We start from the raw sequence: 23017 nt of genomic DNA, 5'->3' as shown, positions 1-23017 counted from the left end.
TAATGCAATTGAACTTCAAGATTAGATTGTCTAATGTTGGAGTTGGTCATTGCCTGATGTTTGTGTGGTGCAAATGTTGCTTGCCACTTTTCAGCCCCAGTCTAGATATTACTTTAAAATGTGAGGATTACAAATGGTGCTCAATATTGTGCAATCATTGGCGAACATCCCCAATTCTGTCCTTATGTTGGTGGGAAGGTTGTCGATGAAGCAGCTGAAGATGATTGGGCCTACCCTGAGGAACCCCTGCAGAGATATCCTGGAGCTAAAATGACCAAACTCGAACAACCACAGCCATCTTCCTTTGTGTCAGGTTTGACTCCCTCCAACCAACAGAGAATTTGTACCCTAAATCCCACTGTTTCCAATTTTGCTAGGACTCCTTGATGCCACACTTGATCAAATGGGGTCTTGATATCAAGCACTGTCACTCTATCCTCATGGTAATGATTAAATGGATGATTAAGTTAAAGTTATACTTAAGAGAGAGGGAAAATGCAATATGGGAATTGTAGTTTGGTGAGAATGTAATGAAAATTTATAATATGCAGCATTATAACTTATGATCTGTGACTTTCCTTCGTTCTTGTGACAATCTTATGTTTTTTGTTATAGTTTTCATTGTGCTCATGTAGAGTCATATGTAATATATGGTTTTTATAATTTTATGACAGCCATATGAGATTTCTTTAGTAAATTTGCTGTTTGCAATTATATGTCAATTACTGTTGCATTTAGGCCTCAAAGAAATCAAAGGAACCAAATCAAAGAAACTGCACTCTAAGTTTTGAAAACGATGGGGAAATGTGCGAACAAATGTTTGATGCTGTTTGTATACTGGATTAGAGTCAGACAAACGAATTCATTCCCATTAAATATGAAAATTATGTTTTTCACAGATTGATCACTTTGGATTTGCTGACAATGCTACATTCAACCAAAGATACTTGATAGCATACAAATATTGGAATCACAATGGTGGTCCCATTCTTTTCTACACAGGAAATGAGGGAGACATCACATGGTTCTGTAACAATACGGTAAGAATAATTTATTTTGTAAATTTTCTTATATTTTATTGTTCCTCTCCTGAAAAAATTGACTTCCGTTCCAGAATTACAAATGTTTTTCCCAATATCATTTCTCTTTCCCATATGGCCATTCTTCATTTGTGAGTTTTGTAAGTGTTACCTTGGAGGTTGGGATGGAGGGGGTCGTATACTTTTGTTCTTTCCTGAAATTCACATGCATACTGCCCAGAAGATTTTATTTGTTATTCAAAAATATACCTAATATTCATTATATCTTATACTATGTTATAAAATTGGAACTACTAAAGTGGTAACGCATTGTGTGTGGGAAGTGTTAGAGTTATAATTTAACTTTTTCAGCATTTACAGTGCACAATCTTATGCAACCTTTCGTTAGCCAATTTGTACTAATTGCATGGATGTAGTAAAAATTGAAAAATTGTATGGGTTCTTTGAAAGATGTGTACCAGCTTTCTCATTCATTGAGCTTAGGGAATCCAGACCCAGGACAGCCACTCCTAGAAATATTTTCTGATCTGAATGACAATACCGTAAATTATTTTTACCATTTTATAACTCGGCTTAAAAGAAAACAGGTTGTGCAATGTTAATAATCTGAATGTAACAAAGTATTTTCTGCAACTTTTAAGATATGTTAAGATCTTTACTTTATAGTGAGTGATTTGCTATCAAACCCTGCCAAACTCTTCTCTTAATAAGGTGAAACTGTGTGGAACAAGTTTATGCAGTAACTACTAAATCTGCTGTGAGAAATCATCTGACAATTTAGTAACGTTTAAAGGCATATTCATTAATATGTGGGATGGGTATTTGGTTTAAATTGTTAGGCTTATAGCTGGTGCTTTCTCATTAGAGAAGGGTGACTTATAGTGAGCTTAACCTGAGGGTCACCGAGCCTCAGGCAAAGGGAGAGGTTAAGAACTTCACAGTAACCTCAGCCGGTGCAGGAGTTGGACCTGCACCATAGGCATTACTTTGCATCGCAAACCAGCCGTCCAGCTAACCTACCCAATGTGTTACTAACCGGCCAGCTGAAAGGGCCCTCAGCTTAATGGTCGTCCTGCTGCAGGAAACTGGAAAGGATGCATAAAAGATTCACAAGAATATCACCGAGACTGGAAAATTTGAGCTACACTGGATAAACTGGGACTATTTTCCCTGGAGCATAGGAGATGGAAGGTGACCTTTACAGAGTAAAATCATGAGGGGCATAGATAAGCTGAATAGCCAAGGTCTTTTCCTTAGGGTAGGGGAATCAAAAACATAAGTTTAAGATAAGAGGGGAAAGATTTAAAAGGGACCTGAGGGACCACTTTATCACACAGAGGAAAGTGTGTATGTGGAATGAACTATCAGAGGAAGTAGTAGCGACAGCTACAATGACAACATTTAAAGCACATTTGGACAGGCACATGGATAGGAAAAGTTTAGAGGCCAAACGCAGGCAAGTGGGACTAGTTCAGTTTAGGAAACCTGGTCAGCATGGATGAGTTGGCCTTCTTCTGTCCTGCCTCCCCATATGACTCGTGTTGTGATTTCTCTTTTCATGCTTTGTGTTTTTTATAAGTTTCCTGCGATTGTTCTCTTCTGTGTCCTCATCTGGATTATGATCTTTCTTACCATGTTAGTCATCTGGTTTTATGATTAATCTGCTTTGTACTTTCATTGTTGCTTTTCTTCTGTTTTGTTAGTTTTTATTTTTCTTGCTAATTTTTCAGTGATCAGAAAGTTTGCAACTACATAATGGTATGCATGGAAGACTGTGCACCGTTAAGACTGAGCAGAAAAAAGATTAAGTTTCTCTCTAAAGCTACAAATACTTCCCCTCGTCCCTGTAGTCAAACTATTCCAGCAACAGCAGCAACATTCTGCGTAAAATTTCTAAATTGCATTTGTTCAAGATTACCTAGAAAACTCAGAAATTTAAATGGTGGAAGTATGAACTGAATTGCTGCAACAAAATTTTAACAAAAAAAGATCTGAACTATTTCAGCTTAAATCAAAGCCTTTAACAGTGAAGATAATGTTGTTTTATTTATTAACAAAGTAATATAGAAGTAATATATAATAATATTGAAGTATAAGTGGAGTCATCTATTTAATCTCCCCACCTGATTTTTATCAGAACTCTTCTGAAATCATGGGGCTTCAAGATTTGGAGGGGAGAAAGATTGTGAATGGGCTGACTGGTAGGGGTTGAAAGCCAGGGCATGAGAATTGTATGGGTGGGTTAGGTGGACAGAATGGTTATTGCTCTTCACTGCTCATGGGTGACTGCCTGGTTTTTGGAACTTTTCACACAATAGTTCCAAAACACCACAAAACCACAAATAAAGATTCTCAAATAACGGAGAATTGACTTGTGAAAAGTATAAAATAAATGTAGTTAATTTGTCGACGTGTGATCTCTTACCATGTGACAAATATTATATTGTCAAATGTGATCAGAATTGCAAGAGATTGAACCTTTAGGTATGTCACCGACCAGAGATTCACAGAAGTGTTACAGGACTAAAGGAGGCCATTCAGCCTGTCAAACCTGCATTGGCTTTATTAATGCATATTACGACAAAGTGCTTTTCTCCGTACCTTGCACGTAATGTCTTGAATAGAAACAACCTAATGTCCTCCTGAATACCTGAATTGAACCTGCCTCTGCCACAGTTCAGGCAGTGCAATCCAGTCCTTAACTTGTTGTGTGAAAAAATTGTATTGCACATAATATTTGCTACATTTGCAAATCACTTAAAATCTGTACCCTCTTTTTCTTTTATGAGCTGGAACAGCTTCTCCCAGCTACTCTATGCAAACTTCCATGATTTCAAAACTTATATTAAATTTCCTGTTAGCTTTCTTCTCTCTGAAGAGAACAATCGCATCCTTTTCACTCTATCTTCATAATTGAAGTTTCTCATCCCTGGAACCATTTTCGAAAAATTTCTTCTGTACTGTGCCTAATGCATTCACATTCTTCTGAAACTATGGCACCCAGAACTGTACTGGATCCTCCAGCTGAGGTTTAACAAGTATCTTGTATAATTTCAGCATCCTCTCCTTACCCTTGTATTCTATGTTCCTATTGATAAAGCCCAGACCATTATATGCTGTATTTGCTGCTCTCTCCACCTATTCATTCACCTTCCATGAGCAATCCATTTAGACACGAGGCGTCTCCTACACTCCTTTTAGAATCATACCCTTTCTTTTAAATTGTCTGTCCATATTCTTTCTTCCAAAATGCATTACTTCATATTTCTCTGCATGGAACTTCATCTGCTACCCTATAACTAGTATTGATGAGTGGCTATTGGCTTTCTTTGCCACCCCAACGTTTCAATCATTAACAATGCAGCACATGGGGATCTTGGGCGAGGTCTGCAGGATTTTAACCCCTCTAACCTTGTATCCTTGCCATACAGCAGCCATGTCTCCTGGGTAGGTTGCCAATGTGGTAGAACACAGTATGAGAATGTATTTTCCTCAATTGAAAAGAACCCTGGTTTGGCAATGAACAAGAAACCTGATGACACAAAAATCATATCTTACTGGTTCAACTCTTGATTCAGACACAATGTCAGGTGAGAGGAAAATGGAGGAAATACTGTAAGAAATACATTAACTTCTAGGCTATTTGGCTTATCTGGTTTTCAACGACAATTTAGAAATAAAAACTCTTGCAAGTAAAGAAGTTATTCGGTGTCCCAAATTTGCAGTTTCCACTGGTTTTCATTCTGGCTGGAATGTAAATTGTCTTCATGTCTTTATCATCTGATAAGGTAAATGTCTGATTATTGTCACACATCCTTCCACAGGATATCAATAATTTAATCCAATTATAGTGTTTCCAAATTAAGCCATAAATCTTGATACAGATGTTTTAATAATTTCCTTCTTAAAGTGCCTTAAACTCTGCATGATCATGTAGTGCTAATTTCTTTTTCAGAATTCTAATTACCAAATTTGAACCATGTTAGAGTAAGTTCTCACAATACGCAGATACCTGTAATTACTTGTGTGATCGTTAAGCTGTTTTGTTTCTTATTTAATTTCATACTGTAATTTTAGTCTTCTGAATTATGGCTTGTTTGGCCAATTGTATTCATGATTCTAAAATGGCTCTCCTCCAATTATTAATCTGTAAAAATAATTTGATTTGGAAAGTAATGGTGATGTCATTACAATGAAGGAAGTTTCTACAAAGCCACCAGTTCTAGATTTAATACTGTATATTGTGTTCTAGTACAGGAATCAGAACAATACAGTAGTCTGTTATGTAGAATAGTGTCAAATAGTTTTCTAGAATCCTGTAAAGCTATATTCACTATTTCATTACTACTATAAAGGTCCATTACATCAAATAAATCTAATAAATTAAGAAAGATCTATCATTCCAAAAGCCTATCGTTCACTCCAGTAACTCAAAGTGATTGCTTGTACTTGTTCGCATTATGGTTTTTGAACAATTTTCCCACAAAGTAAAGGTTATAGATTTGTAGCTTATTGCTTGTTTTTAGCCTATATTTAAAAAGAGGTGATTACCTCGATTGTGCCCTGACCTCAGGTTGAAGGGCCAAACAGCCTACTCCTGCTCCTAAGCCCTATATCCTTGTGTTCAGAGAGATCTGAAAAATATCGCTGAGAGAATTAAAATGTCCAGTCTTAAATCTGTTAGAACCCTGGGGATGAATTTATCAAACCCTGGATTTTATCTGCTTGCAACCTCTCCAGCATTTTGTCCCTTACAAATTTAAAGATTTCTAGTGAAAACCTGCCCTCAAGCTGTTTTCTTATTTTGACTATGTTTCTCCTGTTTCATTTGAGAATATTGTTGAAAGCAGTAGTTTAATTTTTAAAAACATCGTTGTACTAAAACAGCACATCCCACTTTTTTTCTAATAATCCAAGGTTTCTCCACAGTTTGCTCATGTCTGCCATATTTGAAAACTGCTTCACCATTCAACTGTTATAGTTTGCTTATGTTCTTCCTTCCTTTCTTGTGATTTCTCAGTTTGTCTTTATAGACATCCTAGCTTTAATTTTTTTTCATATTTTATATGTATTTGCCATTCTCGGTGCATTCCATAACTTACTTGGTTATTCTTGTTGGTATTACGCTTGAATTTTTATTTCATTAATTCCTGAATTGCTTTAGCAGTTTAAAAATAACTCTTTAAAGTGTTTCCAATTTCCTTCCACTGTCTTATTTCCTGTTTTCTCCCATTTTTGTCTCCTTTCATGTTTTTCTACATCACAGAAATAATAATATAGTCAACAGATACCACACTTTTCCTACTACTTGGCTCATCAGCTCCTTTATCAGAAACTGAACATAATATTGCACTCTAATGTATACTGTCATTAAAAATTGCAAAGTTTAGTTTTTTCACCTTTACTCACAATTCTATACCATAGCTTTATCAACAGAAGATGTCAGCCAGCAGAAACAGAGCCTGAAGAAGCCATTTTACCCATAGGCTTTTAAATCTGGTTGATTGTAGTCCCAAGAACTGTGTACCAATAATAAAGATATGCAAAATAAGATGGTATGAATCTTTTTGATGCTTTTGCTTACTCTCTGCAGAAAAGACAGCATTTTAAGTTGTAGATTTTAAGAAACAATCAGCCTGTTTCAAAAGGTCACAGACTTGGATCATGTAAGCAGGAAAGTTTTACAAGCAATCTTATTCATTATTGCTGATGAAAATAGTACAGTCCTTGCCCCTTTTTCAGGCAATGTGGAACTGTCACCTGTGATTCCATATTGGCAAAAGTTGTTGTGGAGTTTTGAAGGGGCCATGGTAGATTTTGCCATCACAGATGATGAAGGGAAAAAGGTATTGAATGCTGAAATATTTTCAAGTCAGGATGTTGAGTGGCTTGGAGGGAATATTGAAGATGGTGGTGTTCTCATATATTTGCTGCCCTTGTATTTCTAGATGGAAGTGATTGCAGCTTTGGAAGATACTGTGTAATGATCTTTGGTGAATTTCTGAAGTGCATCTTGTAGATCGTACATGCTGTTGCGACTGAGCATCACTGCTGGAGGGGATTGAATGCTTGTGGATAATATCCCTACCACTGAACCAGGAAGCCAGGTTTCAAGTTCCATCTGCTGCTATTCCTACACTGTTGCTGAGTCAAAATTCTGAAATTCCCTCCCTAACAGCATTGTGGGCCTACCTACAGCACATGGATGACAGCAGTTCAAGAAGGTAGTTCACCATTACCTTCTTAAAGGCAACAGTGGCAAGCAATACATGCTGACCAGCCAATGATGCCCATGCCCCAGGAGTGAATTGAAAAAAATGCTTCTCCACTTTGGCAGCAAAGAATTAGAAGAATTTTTAAAACCTTTTACACCTTATCAAAATCACCACAATTCAACAACAAAGGCACAGACACTTAGTTTATGTGCAAGAGAAGCATAATATGTGAAACAATTATCTTTAGACCTACAAAATAAAATATAAACCCAATAACTAGTATTTTGTGTATTGCTTGAGGCACCTAGCAACCATGTGTGACTCTAGTGAAATTGACCATGTCATAAGGAACCAAGTATAAATAATTCAAAATTGTTACTCTAGCCGAGTACACCAAATGGCACTTGTGGAAAAAAAGACTGCTGTCAGAGCTACTGAGTAGCAAGATCACTATTATTTTCAGAGGATAGAGCTGCTGAACTTGAAGCTGCCAAAGAAAACTACCACACCTCAAGTTCAACACTTGAAGAATGTGACACGTGTATTAGTTTTCATTTGGCAACAGATTTACAGATTTGCATATGATTGAAGTCAATAAGAAACTCGAGCAAGAGTCAGAATCTGCATTGATATGTGGTCAACAAACTCCGCATGCATTGAGAATGGCGTTTGTCACTGACAATTGATGGTATAGAGAGTGTACTTGATGTTAAACACTTTGCTAAACTTAACCTCAATTCACGATGCCATCAAATCAGACTTGCAGAAGCATTGAGGTATCTCCCAATATTTTGTACCCATGTTGAAGGCTTACAATACAAGAAACTTAACATTGCACAGTGGAGATATTTCAGCACATGATTCAGCCTGCACTTGGACAACTTGAATGCAGACTGAACATCAGTTGTGACATTCTCATCAGTAGTTACCCAGAAAGGGAATTTAATCCATGCCTAAATGCTTGCTTACAACATCTTGAAATTAAAGGAGTTAAAAAGATTGGAGTTTCATGCTGAACTCAGGGACGCCACCATGTCTCACCCAATCATATTGCTTCCTGGAGGTACCAAGAGGGGTGGCCTGTCAAGCAAGCCCTGAAGGCTCTGCCAGTCTCAGTGACTCACAGCCAACTTGGTTAGTTGTAATGTTTTGGATACTACTGGGGGGGAGGACCTACCAGGCGAAAGCTACAGTGGCCAGGTGTTTGGCACTGAGCCTGGCTCTGTGGCTCAGAAGATAAGGGGGGAGAGTAGGAGAACAATAGTGATAGGAGATTCTGTGGTTGCAAGTGAGACTCTCGGATGGTGTGTGCCTGCCGGGTGCCAGGGTCAGTGATATCTCAGATCGGGCCTACAGGATTCTTACGAGGGAGGGAGAGTAGCCAGAAGTCATGGTGCATATCGGTACCAATGACATAGGTAGGGAAAAGGAGGAGGACCTGAAAAAAGAATATTGTGAGTCAGGTTGGAAGCTAGAAGGCAGGATAAGCAGAGTAATAATCTCAGGATTGCTACTGGTGCCACATGCCATTGAGGCTAGGAATAGAGAGTGAGTGCAGATGAACACCTGGCTGTAGGGTGGTGTAGGAGGGAGGGCTTCAGATATGTGGATCATTGGGATACCTTCTGGGGAAGGTGAGACCTACACAAGAAGGACAGGTTGCACCTGAACTGGTGGGGCACCAATATTGTGGGTGGGAGGTTTGCTAATGCTCTTCAGGAAGGTTTAAATCAGATTGGCAAAGGTGTGGGAACCTGAGGCTACAGATCAGATGATAGAGTAGGTAATGAACAACCAGATACAGAGACTCTGTAAGGAGGGATAGGGCAAAGATGCAGTCAGTGCGATGGGTTGAAATTTTTAATGCAAGAAGTATCAGAAATAAGGGTGATGACTGAGAGCATGAATCAGTACTTGGAACTATGATGTTGTGGCCATTACGGAGACGTGAATATCACAGGGGCAGGAATAGATTCAAAAGGAATAGAGTGGGAGGTAAAAGAAGTGGAAGAGTGGCATTGCTAATCAAGGATATTATTGCAACTGCAGAAAGGCAGATTGTCCAGGAGGGTTGTCTTAGAGTCAGTATGGGTGTAAGTCAGAAACAGGGAAGGAGCAGTCCCTTCATTGGGATTTTTCCACAGGCCCCTCAGTAGCAACAGAGACATGGCGGACCAGATTGGGGAGCAGATTTTGGAAAGGTGCAGAAGTAACGGGGTTGTTGTCATTGGTGACTTTAACTTCCTAATATTGATTGGAACCTACTTAGTTCAAATAGTTTGGATGGAACAGTTTTTGTCAGGTGTGTCCAGGAAGGGTTCCTGATGCAATATGTAGATAGGACGACTAGAGGGGAGGCCACATTGGATTTGGTACTTTGCAGTGAACCGTGCCAGGTGCCAGATCTCACAATGGGCGAGCATTTCAGTGATGGTGATTACAACTCCATGACCTTTACTGTACTCATGGAGAAGGATGGGAACAGACAGTATGGGAAAGTATTTAATTGGGGAGGCACAATTACAATGCTATTAGGCAGGAACTGGGGCATTTAAATTGGGAACAGATGCTCTCAGGGAAATAGGCAAAAGTGAGGACTCTGGAAACCAGAGTCTATATTAGAGTGGTGCTGGAAAGGCACAGCAGGTCAGGCAGCATCCGAGGAGCAGGAAAAAAAATCGACGTTTCGGGCAAAAGCCCTTCATCAGGAACGATTTTCCTACTCCTTGGATGCTGCCTGACCTGCTGTGCTTTTCCAGCACTGCTCTAATCTAGTTCTCAAGGAAATGCACAATAGAATTGTGGAGGTTATTTAGGAAGCACCTGCTGATAATGCTTGACAGGTTTGTCCCACTGAGGTTGAAAGAACTTTGGGTGACAAGTGATGTGGAACATCTAGTCAAGAGGAAGAAGGAAGTTTATTTAAGGCTGAGATGGCATGGATCAGCCCGGGCTCAAAGGGTTACAAGGTAGCCAGGAAGGAACTAAAGAATGGACTTAGGAGAGCTAGAAGGGGGTATGATGAAGCTTTAGGATTAAGGAAAACCCTAAGACGTTCTACACTTATATGAGGAACAAGAGGATAGCCAGTGTGAGAGTAAGACTGATCAGGGATAGTGAAGGGAACTTGCGCCTGGAGTCAGAGGAAGTAGGGGAAGTTCTTAATCAATACTTTGCTTCAGTATTCACTACTGAGAGGGATCTTGACCTTTCTGAGGACAGCGTGAAACAGACAGATATGCTACAACAGGTTGATGTTAGGAAGGAGGATGTGCTGAAAATTTTGAAAAACAGAAGAATAGATAAATCCCCTTAGCCAGAGGGAATATACATTAGGTTACTACAGGAAGTAAGGGAAGAGATTTCTGCGCCTTTGGTGATGATCTTTGCATCCTCACTGTCCACTGGAGTAGTATTAGATGATTGGAGGGTGGCAAATATTATTTCCTTGTTCAAGAAGGTGAATAGGGATAATCCTGGGAACTACAGACCAGTCAGTCTTATGTCAGTGATGGGCAAAGTATTGGAGAGGATTCTGAGAAACAGGACTTATGATTACTTGGAAAACCATAGTTTGATTAGAGATAGTCAACATGGCTTTGTGAGGGGCAGGTCATGCCTCACAAACCTTATTGAATTGTTTGAGGATGTGACAAAACACATTGATGAAGGTAGAGCAGTGAATATGGTGTACATGGATTTTTGCAAGGCGTTTGATAATGTTCCCATGGTAGGCTCATTCAGAAAGTAGGAAGGCATGGGATACAGGGAAATCTGGCTGTCTGTATACAGAATTGGCTGGCCCATAGAAAGCAGAGGTAGATGCAAAGTATTCAGCCTGAAGCTCGGTGACCAGTGGTGTTCCGCAGGGATCGGTTCTGTGACCCTTTTGTGATTTTTATATTGGCTGAGGAAGTGGAAGGGTGACACAAAGGTGGTGGAGTTATGGATAGTGTGGAGGGCTGTTGTACATTGCAACGAGATATTGACAGGATGCAGAACTGGGCTGGTAAATGGCAGATGGAGTTTAACCTGGAAAAGGTGAAGTGATTCACTTTGGAAGATCAAATTTAAATGCAGAATATAGGGTTAAAGGCAGGACTCTTGGCAGTATGGACGGACAGAGGGTCTTGGGGTTCATGTCCATAGATCCCTCAAAGTTGCCACCCAGGTTGATAGGTTTGTTCAGAAGGTGTGTTCGCTTTCATTAATGGGGTTTGCATTTAAGAGCCATTAGGTTATGCTGCAGCTCAATAGAGTCCTGTTTAGCCCACACTTGGAATATTGTGTTGGGTTCTGATTACTTCATTATAGGAAAGATGTGGAAGCTTTAGAGAGGGTGCAGAGGAGATTTACCAGTATGCTGCCTGGGCTGGAGGGCATGTCTTAAGAAGAAAGGTTGAGGGAGCTAGAGCTTTTCTCACTTGAGCGAAGGAGGATGAGAGGTGACTTGACAGAGATATACAAGATGTTGAGAGGCCTAGGTAGAGTGGATAGCCAGAGACCTTCTCTCATGGTGGAAATGTCTATCATGACGAGGCATAATTTTAAGGTAATTGGAGGAAGGTTTAGGGGTGATGTCAGAGGTAGGTTCTTTACCCAGAGAGTGGTGGGTGCGTGGAATGCACTGCCAGCAGTGGTCGTAGAGTCAGATATATTAGGGACACTTAAGCACCTCTTGGTTAGGCATGTGGAAGTTAGCACAATGAAGGGTATGTAGGATAATCTAATTTTAGAGTAGGATAAAAGGTTGGCACAACATCGAGGTCTGAAGGGCCTATACTGTGCTGTATACTTCTGTGTTCTAACGTGCTTTCACCTTGAGTAAAGACAAGTATTTGTTCAATGAGATTAGAATCAAATTCTTCAGCGATGTGTTCAGCAATGATGGGCATTATTTGATCTATGGAAAGCTCAAGCCATTGCAAGTGGTGTAGCCACAACAATATTCCTGGAAGTTTGGAGTTTTCTAGGAGCCATCAGTCCTGGCCTCACTATGCAATGTAACAAATGAGACCACCAAGTGGAAGTGGACTATATCATCCAAACAGGCTGTATACCAGATCAAACAGCAGTTGTCATCAAGTTGTACAAATACCTAAATTGACTGAGAAAACTACCCACCGTGTCTTCAATGCAAGTCTTTTGGCTAAATACAGTTTTCCAGCAAAATTACAAAGTAGGGAACCCATCAATTGTTGCAATGGTAAGCCATTTTAAAAATATCTGTGGAGCAATGTTATTTGCAAAAGATGTGCTGTCTTGAATGGGATGTCTTTCATTTTCATTTCTATTTGTGCAGAGCTGAGTTTGAAGTGATGTCCAATCATAGACCACTAGTAAGTTTGTTCAGCAATCCACAAAGCACACTTGAGTACAGCATTGGGATACTGAAGTTACCAAAGTCCAAGGTGCTTGTTGAGTACCAGCCAAGCAAGCTCAACCAGTATGCTATCTCTCACAACAGTCCATTGCCAACAGTCATACTATTTGTGAGGAAAATGTTGGCAAATGACAACTTAACAACTTAGATCTAAATGTGGTGACAAAGCTGCTCAAACTAGCTGACATCAAACCAGCAACAAAATAAGATGAAACATTGGGAGTGATACCTATGGAATCATGAAAGTGGAATGTTGTGGTCAGAAGAGTACTTACAAACAAAATTCCACAATGTTGGAATGAGCTCACCATTATAACCCATGATCTTGCGTTCTGTGTCAATAGCATTGTCATTCCACAGTCATTAGGGAATATGTTATTGATCAGGAATTTGTGAATATTAAACGACTTGGAGGAAAGATATGGTTCTCAGGAATTGACTACATATTTGAATACAAAATCAGTCTGTGCTTACCATGGCAAGAAGCAACCACAATGCCAAATCTTCTCAATCCACATGGACATGAAAATGGATTATATTAGTGTTGATTTTGCAGACTTGACCACTAGTGAAAAATTGTGAGTTGTTACTGATGATTGCAGCAGATATCCAGTCGTGGAAATAATTACATTTGTTTCAACAGGTATCATGACTTAATCGGAAGAATGCACGGTAATCATACACCACTGTCCTTTAAGCTATAATAAAATGTATAAAATTCCAATATGACTGCCCTTTGCTTAACTGACTGCTGAAAGCATTTCACTCTAGGTAGCAAAAAATTAATTATTTATTGTAAACCCAATTTTAACAAGAGCAGTGAAAAGAAAGGATTTCTAATCTTCTATTACGCAACTGAAAATATAAAACCTGAAAATATGCATTTACTCAATCAGACTTAAGATGAATAAAAGACAAATATTTTAATACATATACTATGGGTGGAGAAAGAATGTCCAGATCACATTGGAATGTTATTTCTCGCAATCCCAATTATTTTTTCCCAGTGAAGATACACTGTTGCTTGCAGGGTGATGGTCATTCTTTGTTTGATCAGGTGGACTTAAGTATTTTATTGCATGCATTCTTTTAAGCTTTCTTGATTTTCTGTCTTTGCTGTACATGCAGAGAGTTGAATGTTTTCTGTTTGCACACTGTGATCAGGACTTGGAGACACAGTCTTGTTCAGCATCTGCATCTCCCTCTTGACCATATAAACTGAATTCACAGGAACAACAGAAGTGCCTGTGTGCAAAATCCAGAGTTGCAGCATTTACTGAAAAGATGCTTGCTTAAACAGATCACCAGCTACCTATTGGACTCCAATCCAATAGCTTTGACTTTTCTAAGTCATTTTACCCATAGCTTGGACCTGACTGATGGAACCAGGATATGTCCAGGTGCCAGTGGCTTTCTATGGTATGTGTTTGGGGGCTGAGATTCCCCTGCAGTTTAACCCAGGGCTATTAGATTCCTAGTTGCTATCTGTCTGTGAGCTGGCAATTCACGGATATTGGTGATGCTGCAGCATTGTGCTAGCAGGAGAAACTTGGTTCTCTTTTTACAGTAAGCTAGCTCACAGCAATTGATCATGATGCATAGCAGCACCCTGTGACAAAACCACTGCCATCCTCACTATGAATCAGATGAATACTAGACGAATTGAATTCCTCATGATCACAATTGACGACACACTGTTGATCTCTTGGATTTCCAAAGCAATCTTACAGCTGTCATCTTTTACTGTTTGTATCATATCATGTTCATTTCACTTTTCTGTTGGCTACTTCTCAGTAATCTCAGACTCAGTAAAATTTTCAGCATTCAATTTTTAGTTACATGCAACATCTTCCTGACAAGTATTATCTTCCTTTCTCCTTCTCCTCCACAAAGCACAAACAAGCTTCATAGGTTTGTTCTCCAATTCTCATACTTCATTAGCCAATTTGCTGGTTACTTTTTATGAAGCGTATTTTCAACTGACTTTTCAGCACTTCTAATTCACTCATTTTACTCCTTGCACTCATATAAGAGGTTCAGTCAAACTTATGTAATCTTTACTGTTCTTAATTTACTTTAGCTGACCACTCTGTGTACTTCTTTCCCACCTCACTATTGAGAGTTATCAGTCTGATATCTGCCTCAATTAATTCAACCTTCATGTACTGTTGAGGTTGTTACTATCTTAATCGGGATCAGTAACTTTTTTTTTAAGTGTGTATGTTGTACTTACTATTGAAACTAAGGGTGGCAAGAGGGAAGAGAAATAACTGACACTTCTATCATGGGTTCAGTAATCTACTAATTGCTAAGTTGAAACTTGCTGTTTTAAAAGATGGATTTCTTAGTAACCATATAAAAATGTTTGTTTTGAAAGTTGTATGTGGTAACTAGGTAGATTGATTTCAAAAGTTACATTTATGAATTATAAGCATTTTTCTCAGTTTTCAGTATTAACCCATTCAAATGTTTTTAGTGGTGTGGAGGTAGCAGGGGAAGGTTACCATTATCTTGTGTTTCCATCCCCCCATAGCATTGTCCCTCTTTCTTGCTTTATTCAGCCCCATAATAAACCCGCACACTCTCATTCCCTTGCATCAATTTCTCCATTTCTCTGGCTCAAGCATTGTGCATTTCCACGCATTCGACCCATTACCACATCCCACTAATTGATAGTTATATTTTCAGTCACTTTGATGCCACTTTCATTCACCTTGACTCTGGAGTTCTTTTCCATGCATTCAGTTTTCTGTTACTTAAAATCTCCTCCATTATTTGGCTAACCTCCTCAGCTTTGGCTGATGTCTGCTTTCCTTACACCTCGGTGAACTGCTGTGGGATATTTTTCTGTGTTAACCGTCCTTTATAATGCTTGTTGTTCTTCCATTAAATGGAGTATCACTTTGTACATGTGTTGGAGCTTTATCCTATTTGTACGGAGCTAATGGTATTCATCAAATCAGACAGCTATGGGAACAAGGTCTTGGCAAGCCCATCACCATGTAGACGTCATGGAAATTGGTTACTAGAACGTGTTGCTTTATGTTTTCCTTCTCATGAGTGGGAATATCAACAAAAATAGAAATAAGGATGCATAATACTGAAAATATGCAGCCTCTGTAAAGAATAAGTAACTAAAGTTAAATGTTTTGAGATAAAGCCCTGTATCAGAACTGAACAGAAAATATTTGTTATAATTAGTAAGATTAAAACCAAAAGGGGGGAAGAAAGAAAGGAGTAGAAACAACTAACAACTGACATGGGTTGATTGCTAATCATTTAATATAAAGCTATTGAGTGATGTAAACATTTGGTAAGACCAAGACTATTAAGGTAATGAGTATTAAGGAGTCAAAAGTATGTTGGAATGCTTAAAAGGATCACAAAAGGGACTGGGCAAGATGGCGGCGATTCTGTAGATTTCTGTGGACAGCTCTGCCTAACAGCCAAGCATACTGGTATTTTTTGCCATCGCTGGCCAACTTATGTGGTGGAATTATTAGTTTAAAACCTTACAGAATACATATTTGTTAATATTTTAGAGTGGGAAGGATGTCAAAGGGAAAAGGAGCAAGCAAACAGCAGCAGGGAGGACACTCCCCTACAGCACCTACCACACCAGAGACTGCAGCAGCAGCAGGAGCAGCCTCTCATGAACCCCCCAGGGACTTGACAGACTCACAGGAATTGGCTGCAGCGATGGAGAGACTTACCTTGAAAGTTGGGGCTGCGATTGAGGAAATCTGTGGGGAGATTCGTGCCCAGGTCCAACCTATCGTACCCATGCTGCAGAAGCATGAACAGGATAGCCCGGGCCTCGGGGAGGGGCTGGAGGAGGTGGAGGGTCAAACTAAGGCCTCGGAAGCTGTGATGGAATCCTCATCCAGTCGGATCCAGGTGCGGGCCTTGCGAGACCAAGTCGAAGACCCCGAAAATCGAGGTTGGAGGATAAATCTCCGAATTGTCGGGCTCCCTGAAGGTGAGGAAGGTGAGCAGCCAGTCAGCTTCCTTGACAGCTGGCTGCCGAAGTTTTTAGGCCTTTACATCGAGTCCAGCAGGCTTCAGATTGAAAGGGCGCATCGGGTTACAGTGCACATGTCAGGGCTGGTGCAGCCCCCCCCCCCCCCCCCCCCAGCTCAGTCCGAGTGCACTTCCACTCATATAAGGACAAGCAAAACATCATAGAAGCTTCCAGATCCCTGCGAAAAGATCCGCAGGCACTGCTGTACAAGGGGTCAAAAATCAAGTTTTTCCAGGATTTCTCTGCAGCTGTAATTCGAAAGAGGAAGTCCTTCGATTAAGTTAAAAAGGGGCTGAGGAACCTGGGCATTCAGTACTGCACGAGATACCCTGCAGTGCTTCGTTTCAGCCATGAGGACTCAGTTTATACATTTGACTCAGCAGATAAAACTAAAAACTTTGTGGACACTTTAAAATAGACGGAATGGCCTGAAGAATATGGTTAATGTTTGTTCTCTTTCCTATCTTTACCCATGTTTTCCCTTCCTTTTTTTTTATTCCTTTCTTTCTCCCTAGTAATTTCTTTTTTGGAAAGGGGGGAAATTACCTTGGAATAAGTTGTTCCTATTTCTTTTAATAACTGGATTTTCTGATGGGAAATTTTGTGGATGTTCTTTGTTGTGTCTTCCCCTTTTTTTTGTTCTGTTTCTCTTTTAGTCACAAGTAGGGGTGACATGAAGCCAGGGATGGGTGGAGTGCTCATCCTGACTTTGTCTTTTTTCTGTTGATTTAAGGATCATCTTGTTTTTTTTCTGGCCTAAGGCTGGGGCACAGTCGGGTTTGAAGGAACTGTGAAGGAAGGGATGGGTAGGGTGAGTGCCCCTTATGGGCAGGGGGAAGAGTCTTCTGTTCAAGGTTTTAAAGTTGGTTTTCTTTGTAGTTTTTTTGGTAGTAATAGTTGTTTATAGTTATGATAGAGTAGATTTTGTATATATAGCTTTTTGACTCTATGAGTCTTTATTTACTTAAGCTCGGTGCTTTGGAAGCAGGGTTCTCCCTCTGAGGGGTTCAAAGGTCTCTGAAAGGGGATATGGCTAATTGTCTTATTAAATGGTGCACCTGGAACATTAAGGGAAGTCATTCGCCTGTTTAAAGGAAAAAAAGTGTTTTCTGGCCTTAAGAGGGAAAGGTTTGATATCACTTTGTTGCAGGAAAACCATCTTGATGATGGGGAACACCTGAAATTACAACAGGGGTGTTATGACCGGGTATTCTTTTCATTCTTTACTACTAAAAGTAGGGGAGTGGCGGTACATATCCAGAAAAATCTTCCGTTCACATTATTAAAGCAGGTGAAAGATGAGCAGGGACGGTTTGTGACACTTAAAGCCCTGATACATGGGGAGGAATATGGCATTTTAAACGTCTACTGTCCTCCGGTGCATCCCCTCAAACTTTTGATTAGTGCTTTGTCTAAGTTGAGTGCTTTTGGAACACGGCATATTATTATAGGGGGGATTTTAATTGTCTTTTGGATCTGACAGTGGACAGGATGCCTTGTGGGCCCCCAACTATTTCTTTGCAGGCCAAGCAGATGATTGACTTATGCGAGGAATTGGGGCTGGTGGATATTTGGAGATGTCTTCACCCTACCGGCAGTGACTTCACCTTTTTTTTCAAACCCACATAAATGTCACACGAGGTTTGACCTCTTTCTGGTTCCCTCGGCCCTTCTGGATTTGATTATGGGTGGTAAAATTGGGAATATATCTATCTCTGATCACCCGGCAGTATATTTGGAGGCTAAGGCCAAGAGTGAAGGGCTAGGTTTGTGACACTGGCGTTTGGACCCTTTTCTCTTTAAGGATTCCAAATTTGTGGAATACTTTTTGAGAGAGTTTCAGGAATTCTTGACTATCAACTCAGACATGGCTAGTAGTCCGTCTATGCTATGGGAAGCTGCTAAGGCCTTTGCTAGGGGATTAGCTATTTCCTATTTGGCTAGCCTGAAATGACAGAAGGAGGAACAGCAGTGTCTACTTGAGACACGGTTGAAAGCCACTGAGGTGGCACATTTTGAGCGGCCTTTGGTGACTAAGCTGCAGCAGATCACGGCCCTCAGGGCTGCCTTGAATTCAATACTGACACAAAATGCAAAGAAAGAACTTGTTTTTGCTAGACAAAGGCTGTTCGAATAGGGGGTAGGCCAGGGAAGTATTTAGCGTACCTGACTAGGAAATAACATGCTCCCCAATCCATTACTGCAATCAGAGACAGCGCCGGGGTCCTTATATCCGATGCTAAAAAGATTAATGAGGCTTTTCGGAGCTTTTACTCTGATTTGTATCGGTCTGAAGGTTGCGAGGACAGGAGAGCTAAAATGGAGACCTTTTTAAAGAACCTGGATCTCCCAGGGGTAAACTTGGAACAGGCCTCTCTCCTTAATGCCCTCTTGACAGTTCAGGAAATACAGGGAGGCAGCTAGGCAACTTCATTGTGGTAAAGTGCCTGGCCCTGATGGTCTCCTGGGTGAGTTTTATAAGGAGTTTATTGGGATTCTGTCAGGGCCGATGTTGGAGATGTACAATCACTCCTATAAGCATGAATGCCTATCACCGTGTTTGAGAGAAGCTAATATTTCCTTAATTCTTAAGAGGGGGAAAGTGCCTCATACAGGCCCATCTCTTTATTAAATTCAGATTTCAAGATTCTGTCCAAGATCCTGGCGCTGAGATTGGAAAGGGTATTGCCCCATTTTATTAAAGAGGACCAGACAGGCTTTATAAGGGGTCGTAAGTCCTCTAATAATATTAGAAGGTTGCTGAATATGTTCCAAGTTTGTCAGCACCGATCGATTCAGGGGTTGGTGATTTCCTTAGATGCAGAGAAAGCATTTGACTGGGTGGAATGGCTGTATCTTTTTTATGTGTGAGAACAGTTTGGGTTGGGTGTAGTCTTTGCTAGGTGGGTGGAGGTTTTATATCGCCACCCTCTGACTGCGGTCATCACCAATGGGGTGAGTCTGGGAATTTTAGGATTGGTAGGGGTAGTCGGCAAGGCTGCCCCCTCTCACCGTTGTTGTTTATGTTGGTGATAGAGCCGCTGGCAGAGGCCATTCGTCAGAACGTCCACATAATCGCTGTGGAAGTGGGATCGAGGGTACACAAGATTACACTGTATGTGGATGATGTCCTTCTGTTTTTATCGAACCCGATGACCTCTGTACCCCATTTGATACAATGTATCAATTCATTTAGGGCAATTTCAGGATATAAAATTAACTTTGCAAAATTGGAGGCTATGTCTTTGGGGAACCTTAAGGATGTGCCAGAAGTAGAAGGTGGCTCTAAGTTCCCTTTTAAGTGGTCACGGGCAGGGTTCCGGTACCTAGGCATTTTTATTACCCCCAAGTTTGATCTGTTATTTCGAACTAACTTTGCTCACTTGCTCGACAATATTAGGTGAGATCTCCAGAGGCTCTTCCAATTTCATGACTGGGCCGAATATCTCTCATAAGTTGAAAGTTCTTCCTCACTTGCTTTACCCCATGCGTATGCTCCCTATAATGTTTCCCAGGTCAATGCTTTGGTTCGTCTGGCATTGTGGGCAGCTTCTCATCAAACTTAGTAAATTACAGTTGCCTCAAGGAGGGGGAGGAGTTGATTTCCCAGACATGAGGAAATATCAATTGAGTACCCTGCTGTCCTTTGTCTGCGATTGGGTAGGTAACGATCCAAATTCAATATAGCTGGATATTGAGGCCTCCCAGGCAAAGTGCCCTCTTATTAATCTGTCGTTCATGGATAAGATGAGGACAGTTATGGACCATTGCCAGAACCTCATTGTCATTAGTACAGTCAAAGCATGGAGAGCGATGCGTCAGAGTGAGGGTTGCTTATCCAAGACTTCGGCACTTACACCTATAGTTGGCATGCCAGGGTTCCAACCAGGCATGATGGACTCGGGGTTCAAACTATGGGCAGCGAGAGGAGTTTGGGAGATTTGTTTGAGGGGGAGGGTGTGATGTCTTTTGAGCAACTGAGCTGCAAATATGGGTTACGCAGCAGAGACCTTTTCCCTTTTTTTTCAGGTTAGGGATTTCATCCAGAAGAAGACTACATTTCTCACTAAGCCCTATAAGTCTGATACAGAGAGGTTGTTGCTATGTTTCACAAAGACCCTTTTGGTTAGTGCCCTCTATCGCCTGCTGGGTGGCAGGGCCTGGCAGGATATTAACCGGGTATGTGAGCTCTGGGAGCAAGGAGTAGAGCTAGGAGAGCTGAGAGTGGAGATCGCTTCTGAAACATGGGAGAACATATGGGAGAATACTTGAAAGATCTCAATCTGTAATAGGATATGCGCTACACTGTTAAATGTTCTGCACAGGGCTCATCTGGCACCAGACCGTCTGGCGAAGTTTAAAAAAGGGGCATCTTCACTGTGCCCCAAATGTAAAATAAGTGAAGGTACTCTTGCCCATTGCTTCTGGACATGCTACAGGCTCAGTGTTTATTGGAGCGCAGTGGCGGGAGAGATAGGGAGGGTATTGAGGACTGAAGTCAAAGTAGACCCGATATCTCTCCTCTTAGGTCTACCAAATTTACCATCTTTAGCCGGGCATGGGAAGAAACTATTTAATATTCTTGCACACTGTGCACGGAAGAATATTCTGATGAATTGGGTGTCTGAGAACCCACCGGGCTTGCTGGGATGGCAGAAATTAATTATGGAGCACATTCCCTTGGACGTTTTTACAAACATGGTGCACCACAGAACAGACAATTTTTATAAGACGTGGCAGCCCTACTTGAGTTATTTGGATATAGATTTGTCAGTTATCTTAACTAGGGCGTTTGTTTAACCAGGATGGTTAGATTTGTTAAGTCCTGGGCCCTGGAGGGGGTCTCCTGAGTTAATACAATGCTCCCGTTCCTTTGTTTGGGAACTTTACACCGAGCATAGCTGTTTTGTATTTTGTGTTTTTTCTTTTTTTTTGCTTTTCTTTCTTTTTTTGGTGTTGCTTTGCACAGTATTAGGGTTTGTTTTGTATTGTAGGGTAGTTTAGTAGTTAGTAGACAGTAATCATATTGTAATTTGTGTTTTTTTTCTTTTTATTATACTGATATTTGTTATTGATTGTATTTTCAATAATGTTATATGTTTGTAAAGTTAAAAAAAATTGCTAATAAATATGTTTACAAAACAAATCACAAACAGGTTAATTAATCATTGATCACCTTGCCGTTGGAGAATCTTGCTTTGGTAAATTAATTTCTGCATTTACCTATTTCAAACAATGATATGTTTTCAAGCTTAATTTGTATTTGAAGCGCTTAAGGAAACTTTCTTTCCTTCACTCCCTTTTTTGTTCATGTTTTATTTTTATTCTTTTCTCTTTATTTCTTTTTCTTCTTTTGTTCACTCCTGCCTTCTGTCTTTTGTTTTAATGCATTTTCTTAGTGCTGGCATCAATTTCTTTCTCTGTTCTTCTGGCTTGTTAGTTAAGTGTGTTTGTTCTATCTTTGCTGCTCGCCATGGCTAAAGTTTTCACCAAGAAAAAGGACATTACCTGGGCAAGTTCTGGTTCAAGCACATAGCATTCTTCAAAGCATCAGGGTTTTGGATGGTGACATTTATGTTCTTCTCCTCTCAAAATTTACCCAAAAGTAAGTGAATGATGGTAAATCTCAATCCTATATGTAAATTGAAATACTGAGGGCCATTATTAAGGTAGATGGTTAAATTTGATGTTTTTCCTTCAAGTTATCCTTCTTAGCTTTATCAGGCTTGGTTTCAACCTTTGTACATTTTGCTTTATTTGTTTATAATCAATGTTGAAATCATAGCTTTTGTGCATTTTTTCTAGGGTTTTATGTGGGAAGTTTCAAAGGAACTGGAAGCCATGTTGGTGTTTGCCGAACATCGGTATTATGGAGAGTCTTTGCCTTTTGGGAACAAATCGTTCAGCGTAAGTTTGGAAAAATATATATTACAAACTTAACATTTTATCAGATTTATTTCAGAGGAAAATGTTTTGGTCTGTATTACTGTGTTATCATTGTCTTCAGTTTCTTCTGCAATTAAATGAATGATGGTAAATCTTTATGGACATTGAAATTCTGAAGACCATTTCTAAGGACCTGGCTTCTGAAGTCTGCAATCACAATTGTTGCAATCCACAAAGAGACTGTTATCATCTAAAGATAAATTTGAAATCCCAGTTATTTATTAGACTGATGTCACAAGGTTTTATTGTTTAAAGAAATGAATTTTAATCAAGCAAAATTCGAAGGTAACTGTTTACAATTTACATCAAAAAACATAAATAAACATGATCATGTATGCTTCAGATTAAAACTCTCAACAGAAATTTCCATTTTTCTTGTGACATCCCCCAGAAAGTCTTTAGCTTTTTATCA

General features: G+C 40.0%; 1 protein-coding gene across 1 annotated transcript in view; it reads left to right on the top strand.

Annotated features, from left to right (window-relative positions):
* Positions 1–23017, top strand: part of prcp (prolylcarboxypeptidase (angiotensinase C)) — a 51250-nt gene that overhangs the window by 6693 nt on the left and 21540 nt on the right. The window contains exons 2-3 of the mRNA XM_072577683.1: positions 900–1040; positions 22465–22566. Of these exons, the coding sequence (XP_072433784.1) occupies positions 900–1040; positions 22465–22566 (243 nt within the window). The remainder of the gene's footprint in view (positions 1–899; positions 1041–22464; positions 22567–23017) is intronic.

This window comes from Chiloscyllium punctatum, chromosome 9 (genome assembly GCF_047496795.1).
Source record: "Chiloscyllium punctatum isolate Juve2018m chromosome 9, sChiPun1.3, whole genome shotgun sequence".
NCBI lineage: Eukaryota > Metazoa > Chordata > Chondrichthyes > Orectolobiformes > Hemiscylliidae > Chiloscyllium > Chiloscyllium punctatum.
Note: the sequence above shows the minus strand (reverse complement) of the source record. Positions and strands in the feature narration are given on the sequence as shown.